The sequence below is a fragment of the Prunus dulcis genome, chromosome 2, assembly GCF_902201215.1.
Source record: "Prunus dulcis chromosome 2, ALMONDv2, whole genome shotgun sequence".
In the NCBI taxonomy this organism is placed as follows: Eukaryota; Viridiplantae; Streptophyta; class Magnoliopsida; order Rosales; family Rosaceae; genus Prunus; species Prunus dulcis.
The window spans coordinates 11,864,495-11,873,623 of NC_047651.1; the positions used below are offsets into that span (position 1 = coordinate 11,864,495).

Below are 9,129 nucleotides of genomic sequence, written 5' to 3' on the forward strand. Positions count from 1 at the left end.
TTCAAGTGAACTTACAAATAGCCCAGGTTTTGTTGGAAACGCGGACTCTAAAAATTTCTATGATTTACATAGAGATAGCTCACTGCAAATATATTTACTTACTCAACTACAAGAATTGTTAATGGCTATATCCTCTACTCACTCAGAAAGATTTTCGCTCCAAAAGATAATCATGAAGATATCAGGGGGAGATATTCATCAGGGGGAGCATCCAGAAGTATGCTGCACTGATTACTGTAATCTTCTTCCTTCCATCAGTTTTCTACTTCACTGGGTTTTTCTCCAAGCAAGTCTTTAATGATGCAACCGACATATCATTTGTGGTCTCCAAGGGGGAGTGCTGTAAAAGTTTTTGTCTGCAACTATTCATTTGGAGACTTTGGGTAAATTTTGTCTGCAACTTCCCCTTACTGCACATTCACGTGGGTTAGCTACCTCCCCCAATCTACCTATAAATAAGGCATTATCCTGCCTTTGCACAGACACCTCCAGATGAGAGAAGAATGAGAGTCAGGCAGAGAAGAGGAAGAGCAGGAAGAAAAGGGGTGAGTGAGTGGAGAGAAAAGAGAGCAGAGAGAAATTCTCCAAGAGAGAAAATTCAGTGAGCCACACATATTGTAAACACTAAAGTTGTAGCCCTATTATTTTATATAGTGGAAAAGTTACTGCTGCTGCTCTCCGAGGACGTAGGCATATCCGAACCTCGTTAAACGCTGTGTCTCATGTACTTTATGTGCAGCTCAATATTAGCATATATTCTAGTTTATTTTACAACAGATTTAAAGTTTTATACTTTCTTGATTTTTAAATTTTATGTTTGTTTGTTTATATGCAAATTAATATATGACTTGTTTGTTGGGTTGGATTGCTGTAAATGTCAGAGCAATTCAACCAGGATTTGACTCTATCTGGTAAAATCTCAACTACACATTTCAATATTGCATTTGAGTTTAGAGGAGGATGGTAAAAGGACAATGTCAACACAAAAACCATCAGAAAATAAGTTTTTATTTATTTAAAACATATCAAAATGTGATAAAAAAAAATTTTCCCATCAATAAACATCCCAAGTTCTAGAATTATGATAATGAGTTAGTTGATGTAATCTTGTCTTTATAGATTTTGACAAAAACAAAAGAAAAAAAAACTTATCATATGTATAACTTAGTCAGACTATTTATCCGGAATAATACCAAACACCTTATAATATTATGGATAAATAGTCAGTATTATCCGGAACAGATTAATATTATCAGACATAAATAAGTCAGTACAATCCGACATACCAAACGAGACCTGATGGTGTAATTTATAAAATTAAAACCCTATGGGCTATATTGAAAATGACCTCATGGGTCCTTTGTAGTTAGCTTTTAAATATATAAGTTTGTTATTGGGTCGGCATTGAGACCGGAAAATTAAAACATCGAGCTGCATCGAATGGGAAAAACGAGAAAAAAACCGTGTTGACTAAAAAGTCAACAAATCGGCACCGAACTAGACCGGTTCAAATCAGTTCCGATGTCGATTTCACAACTTACAAAATCGAACCGGACTAGACCAGCTCCGTATTATTTTTATTTTTCAAAAAGTATTTAAGTCCAATGCTAAATTTCTAATCCCATAACTAATATTTCCCCAAACTTAACTTCAAAGCACCTTTCTTTTCTAGGCTCAATCATATCTCTTTGCATGAAATTGGATCATTTGTGAATTTTTAAGCCCAAAAAATAAAATTTTAGTTGGAACTTGTAAAAATAAATAATTTGAAAATAAAAAAAATAATATCCTGTCTAAAACTGAAAAAACTGGAAACTGTACCGGAACAGGTTTAAACCGAATCGACCAGTTTCATAATTTTTTTCACCAAAATAAGACCGAACTGCCCCGGTTAAATAGTAATAGTTCCGGTGTGAGGTGGAAACCGGACCGGACCAAACCGCACCATCCCTACTTCGAAGTACTAAAATTTTCTATATTTAAGTTTTAATATTGAAGATGTTAGGTTAGTTGACTAGGGAGTGAGTCTGCCCCTTGCATCCAAATTCTAATCTAGATATTTATTCAAAAACCTATTTTAGCATGACATATTATACAAAAATTCATATAGAGCCTATTTGGAGAGAAAAACCCAAAATTAGTCACTTGTTATTTTCTAATTGGTTATTATAAAATTTTAATACATTAAGAACCAAATAGAAAATGACAAGTGGGAGCAGCTCGAGCTGTCCACCGATAGCCGATAGGTTCGGGAAAAAAGAAAAAAGAAAAGAAAAAGACAAGTGGCTAGTTTTGGGTTTTTCATTCCAAATAGGCTCTATAAGAGTTTTTGTATATTATGTAATGGTAAAATGGGTTTATTAGTGAAATCCTCATTCGAGTCCCCCTCCACATCGATTAGAGTTATTTTAGACTATTGCTTGAACAAAAATTTATTTTATTTTTTATAATACTAGTTGAAATCAATTATCAGAATGGTTTGGTTATAGTTAGAAAAATTGATATTTTATCCTTTTAAATCAATAAAGATAATTTTCTTAAATAATAGCATAGAATAGATTATAAAAGAGTCCACTGCAAGACCGTTAAGCACAACATTTTGGTCCCAAAAAAAAAAAAAAAAAAAAGGCACACACACACATACACAATATTTCGTTGGGCAAAGTGGTCAAATTGGTTGCATCAAAGTAATTTACGGGCTTTCGTCCAAAAAAAAAAAAAAAAGTAAATAATTTACGGGCCAAACGATGGGGATGATAATTGGGCTATTAGCTTGATCCAGCAGCGTCTACAGCGAACTGAGCTGAGCCTAAAGTCCCGTCAGGTGTCCGTGCCTCTCATCTCACAAACTTGAAGAAGAGAAAGTTAAAATTGTTCAAAATTCCACTCCCAGAAGAAGAAGAGAATGGCGAATCAACATTCTTCATGTTCTTCCTCGCTCGGAAGTCCAGTGCTTTTAGTTTTGTTATTGTTGTTGGTATCTCCCACAGTTCTCGCCAAGTCTCGTCGCCCAATCTCTGTAATGCCTCTGTTTCTTACTTTCTGTTAATTTCTTTATTCGATACTATGCTTGTTGGGGTTTTTGTTTCTTTTTATTAATTCTGAAATTTGATGGGTTTTTGTATGTGGGTATTTGGCAGGATATTGAGACGAGGCAAAAGAAGAACCAATGTTATGCAGATATTGAGAGGTACCAACCTCCTTCTCTCTTTTTAATTTCCCATTTACTAATTTTTTGTGCTTTGCCTAGTAGTAAGCATATTGTCAGCTTGCAAATCATAGATAAGATAGTGCTCTGATTGCTTCTTTTTTTTTTTTTTTCCCCTTTCACTATGGGAATAGCGGATTGTGGGGTTGGCAATGCAAGGCTTCTTTGATAGCAAAAGAGAATTGTGCTGTGCGATGCCTTTCTTCAACTTGTTATGAGCTTGTCTATGAGAGTGATCCGGTAAGATGGACTATTTTATACTCTCCTTTGTTGGCTTGGTTCCGTTATACTTATTATTTTATGTGGCATGTGTTCTGGTTGTAGCTTGAAGAAGGAGAGAAAGATCTAGTTAGGGGCCAAGAGTTCAAGTACTGTATGCACAAGTAAGTTCCATGTATTTAGGGATACTAATTTTTTTTTTTTTTTATGTACGATTGAGTTGATGCAACGTGATAATTAGAATTTTGAAGATAACATAAGGGCCATAGTTGAAAAAATGTAGTTTTTACATTTGATTACTGGATTTTTGAAGCGGTCAATGGTAAAGATTGCTTAGAACATCAAATCACCAACTTTTTATTTTTATTTCCTTGGAAAAAAGGACTTTTCCTTTTCTTTTCATTAGGAAAAAAGATTGAGAACTGCCAACTGGTTCACTAAGAAGGTGAAAAATCAAGCCTCTTTTTCCTGAATATAAGAATGTAGCCTTGGCTGCTCTTGTATCCTGTAATATAGAAAACTTGAGATGATTGCGATACCTTAGCCAACAGTACAAAATTGATTTGGCTGATTGAAGTCTTTTACATTTTGCAGTTGAGTGTTGGGGCACTTTAGGGACTTAATTCTTTGTTGGGTTTTCATATTTGCTTGTGTTGACCTGCCTGTGGGCTAATTTGTCTAGTATAGACACTGAGGGCAGTTGTTGGACCAGTCTAGGACCTCTTAAAAGACACAATTTCTGGTATTATACTGAAATATATCCTCAGAACTGTAATGACTAGCAAATAGTTGACATTCATAAAGATCCCCTACCTAATGGAGGTTGGCGAGTTGAGTATCGCACTATCATTTGACAACTGGGATATATTCTTGAACCTTTCTCTTCCTTCTAAAATGTTATTACTATTTTCTCAGTTTTTAATTCAGTGTTGGTGGTGCTCATCAAGGCCAGTCTCCCGTGGTTTGAGGTCCTTCAGGTTATACCAGCAGCCACCTTTCGTATTTACTAGCACCAAATTTTATTATGAATTGGATCAAATCTGGTAATTGAGGAACATAATTTTTTTAGGGAGAAGACCGTTCTTTAATGGGAATTGAGGGATACAATGGTGGAATGGATTTTTGAGTGGATTAGATAGATCCTTTCTTTCGACACCAAAAAAAAAGATAGATAGATCTCTTCTAGTTTTTCCATGCATTCCATGCAGATTGATTTTGTGCTATCCTTATTTCTTTTTTCTGTTTTTTTCCCTCTCATTCCTCAATGCTTGGTTATGGCCAATGTGATAAATTTCTTACTTAAAAATAAAAATAAAATAACTGATCTGGACGTTGGACGTGCTACAAAGATTATTGTTATTTAGTGTGAGGATGTGAACCTTATTGTCACTTGGTAATAGTAGATAGTGATGTGGATCATGCCTATTTGGTCTACACTCAATTCATATTATAAATTAGGTCTTTCTGGAAGTGGCTTTGAAAACTTGTTGAGGAATTCTTTGCTTTATGGCAGTGTTGTTAAAGTATAACAAATTTACCATAGGTTGGGGATTAGATGTGCTGTGTTGGCTGCCATCCTTGCTTCTGTACTTACTAAGATGCTGAAGTTATATTGGCAGAGTATTTTCTCCTACTGTTCAGATAATGCTACCCTGCTGCCTTTTGTGGTATATAGAGCCTTGAAGGAAGTTGTGATTTTTCTTTAAGTGAAAGTGTATATATAAAAAGTCAAATCAGATGACTAATCCTGCTCCTATAAAACTACGTTATTCGGTGATGGAGAATAGCATGTCTTTTGGGGCTTCTTTTTACGAAAAATACATGTCCTTTGGAGCTAGAAGGTCCTTTCAATTATGCAACAAGTCAATTGTTCAGGCTACTTAAATGGATGCATTTTAGTTTATTGTAGTTTCAAAAAATACGTGCATGTGGGTGTGCTTAGTGATAATGTGATGAGCTGCATGTCCTAAGTATCCAAACTTAGCATAAGAATGTTTTTGCTACAGAGATTTCAATTCTTACCAGCGTGTTGCTTTGTCTCTGCCCTTTTCTTTTAGTTTGTGCTTAGTTTGCCAGGCTGGTTGAGTAATTTTGTGTTGGTTTTTTGAGATTACTTGTATTGGTGTTGTAAAAGTTGGTGTCTGCTGCAGCCTTTTCTTTCTCACTTTTTGGTGATTTTTATCTTACAGTTCCCGATTCAAGCTAGAGACAGTTTACCTACATAAATAATCGCATCAAGGCATTGGCAAATTACTTGGGGTTGTTTTGTAACTCTTGATACATGTTTCCTTGCAGGTTATCTTTGGGAGAAAGCCTTGAGGGTATCAAGGGTTCATTTAATTATTAAATATCTGAGCTAAAAATGTTGCTTGTAAAGTAAGTTCGTATGAACCCATCCATTTCTCCAACTCTGGAAAAAGAAGAAGAAAAAAAACAGGATTGATAAAAGTCAAGAGTTCATTTTCCAATTCTCCTCTTGCATGCAGTGGAATGATTTGCAGGTTGAACCGCAAACTAGGTTCGGGCTATCCAGAATGTCTGGCATTAGGGTTCATATTTATCCTTCCATGATTAGGAGTTTACCAAGGCGACAACTAGCAACTATTTTCTTTAACGTCTGTAATAGTGACATTAATATGCTTGGACTTTAGTCAATCTGAATGAAACCGAGGATAGCCTAGCGTCCCAATTTCTCATGTGCTAGCATATTCATGTGGCTGTATTATGAATTTTCAGTAAGAGAAATCAAACCTTTGTATATTATCCTGATAGAGATGAAAGAAAATGTGTTGCTACTATTTCAATTTTAACATGGAGGTTCAGAGTTTTACTTCAACTTTATTTTAAAAGGTGTGCTGTGTTTCTTCCTATATTTTGCTTTTTTTTTTTTTTTTGGTCCAATCGTTGCTTGATTTCAGTAATTGAAATTTTATCAATCTTACATTTCATTACTTTAGTCTCAGAGCCAGTTTTTTCCTTTTCTTTTCTTTCTCTTTGTTAACGCATAACGAGCCAACAGCTAAGTCATCAGGGTAAGTCATTAGGATTAAGATAGGTCAAGAGGTCAATGTCATCCCATCCTTAATTAGTGCAGCCAAGACCCCCCAGCATCTTCTACGAAAATCTTGCCCAATAATAGGGTTGGATATAAAATCAAGCTCCATGAAAAAGGATATATGACAATAAACAGCGAAGAAGAAAAAATATATAATAAAAACAAAACTTTCCCTTTCCTATTTGTTGCAGGGGCCGTCAGCCACTTTCCTTTTCCTAGTATGAGAATGTTTCCTAATATGAGAAAAAAAAAATATATATATCTCTCCTTTTTCTACACGGACAAGGTGTTATGGGTAGGCTATAAAATCACCCTAAAGTATCTTAACTTTTGCAACTCAAATCTCTCAACCAAAGCCAAAAAAGAAACTCTCCCAAGTTCTCAACTCAAAGTCTTAGTTAATATTACAAAGACCAAAACAATGGCCTCCGTTGAGATGAAGAAGATAACTCTGAAGAGTGACGACGGTGAGATCTTTGAGGTGGAGGAGGCTGTGGCCATGCAGTTGCAGACCATCAGGCATATGGTGGAGGACGACTGCGCCGATGGCCCAATACCTCTGCAAAACGTGACTAGCAACATCGTAGCAAAGGTGATCGAGTACTGCAAGAAGCACCATGAAGAGGATGCTGATGGCGAGAAGAACAAAGAGGACATTAAGAACTGGGATATTGAGTTCATGAAGGTGGACCAGAGTACTATGTTTGACTTAATATTGGCTGCAAACTATCTCAATATCAAGACCCTGCTGGATTTGACCTGCCAGACTGTGGCAAACATGATCAATGGAAAGACACCTGAAGAGATCCGTGAGATCTTCAACATCAAAAATGACTTCACGCCTGAAGAAGAAAAGGAGGTTCGTAACGAGAACCAATGGGCATTTGAGTGAGAGAGTTAAAGATCCCCTACATACCTGTTATTATTACACAATTTAACCTTTTGTCTATTATTTTTCTTCTAGTTATAATTCAATTGTTTTTTTTTTTTAAATAATTTTTTTTGTTAGATGATTGCTCAGATGTAACCAAGATTTCTACAAAACCTTGTTTGTCAAATATTTCTAATGATAGAGTTATGTCTCCTATTTTGTCTGTTAAGAAACTTCTTTGTTGTCGATAAATTCTTAACAAATTACATCTCTTGGAAATTAATCATAGAATAACTAAACTGGACTCACATGAAATCATTTGCATTCATACAAGGGCCATTCTATTAATTTTACATTCAACATGTTAGCTTATATACATATATATATATATATATATATATATATATATTAGGCAATGGGAATTGAATTCACGAGACAAGTCTTGCTTTTGGGGATTTTGGTTATTTTGAGTTGGGCAGTATTCTCTTTTCTTTGTTTGGTTTTGGAATTTGGATTCTTCAACTTGGTGGCTGGTTTTGGTTCTGTCTCGGTTTAGTATGCAACTAAAGAAGACGTACGACGAAAAAATATGCAGGAACAAAGTTAATGACGATCTTAACTAACCAATTATGTTACGTAAAAGATTAATGAACAGAATTAACTAATTATGTTAACAACTTAATGACTTTTCTAATTGGTTCTTCCCAAGTTTGCAAATTGGCCAAGTTACTCTATGGATTGCAATAGAATTCAACTCAAAATAATAATAAATTGAGATTTGTTTTGTTTTGTTTTGAAGCTGGAAATTTACCATTCCAGATTGAAATTTTTGGATGGCGAATGAATTCAATACACAAATAATAATTCAGGAGCTCAACACAAAACAATCATTGTTTTAGTCATTCACAACACTTTGAATTAATTTCATCAACATGCTTACATGTTTTCACCGCACAATTGTTTACATCGTGAAATAACGACACAGACATGATGACATGATGACTACATGACAAATTTATCTACCTTCTCCACTTGATGTTATCTCTGCGTCAGTAAAATGGACGGATGGTTTTGAAGAACATTTTGACTAGATGGTGAAAAATGGACAAGAGGAGATTCGTAAGGAGAACCAGTAATCTATTAAAATTAATATGTTGGATATCATTCGTAAGGAGACTCCCTATAATTCAACTGGTTTTTGGGTTTTTATTTTTGTTTTCGCTTAGGTGATTGTTTAGTTAGGTATAACCAAGATTTCTGCAAATTTCTCTTTTGTTAAATATGAAAAGGGTTTGTTTGTTAAAAATAATACAAATAAAAGTTTACATATACAAGAGTTATGTCTCCTTTTTTGTGAGTTAATTCGAAGCTTCTTTGTTTTTGATAAATTCTCATTACATCCTTAAACTTCCCAAAAATGAACTCGCACGAAATAATTCCCATTCATATAAAATTTAATAATTTTTTGCAATAATACATTGCCCAATTCTCATTTTGGTCGTTGAATTCGAAAAATAGCTCAGCTCTAATTTCGTTAGCACCGTTGATCCTACCACTGGATGTCCCAGCTGAGTCTAATTAAGTACCGAAGCACATTCTATTATTGTTTTCCAAATACCAATTTTTTGTCTCACAATGTACACTAGTCAGTAAAATTAATGTGAATTTTGATTAATTATGTGACGTATTTTATTAATTCTTTAACCCAAACACATCATACCTTTAAAATTAGAGTTGAACCAACAAACATTAAAAGAGAAACTCAAAACCTCCATC

At 34.7% G+C, this 9,129-nt stretch overlaps 2 protein-coding genes across 2 annotated transcripts; both read left to right on the forward strand.

Moving 5' to 3' along the window:
* Positions 1–2,814: 2,814 nt before the first annotated feature.
* Positions 2,815–6,237, forward strand: LOC117617340. The gene is made up of 5 exons (XM_034346675.1): positions 2,815–3,019; positions 3,141–3,190; positions 3,343–3,448; positions 3,533–3,591; positions 5,723–6,237. Exons 1-5 carry the CDS (start codon positions 2,906–2,908, stop codon positions 5,772–5,774), a joined length of 381 nt encoding a protein of 126 aa, XP_034202566.1. The 5' UTR covers positions 2,815–2,905; the 3' UTR covers positions 5,775–6,237.
* A 583-nt stretch (positions 6,238–6,820) lies between these two features.
* LOC117618952 (SKP1-like protein 1) lies at positions 6,821–7,379 on the forward strand. Its single transcript, XM_034348743.1, has one exon. The coding sequence runs from the start codon at positions 6,904–6,906 to the stop codon at positions 7,372–7,374; it is 471 nt and encodes a 156-aa protein (XP_034204634.1). The 5' UTR covers positions 6,821–6,903; the 3' UTR covers positions 7,375–7,379.
* Positions 7,380–9,129: the final 1,750 nt, after the last annotated feature.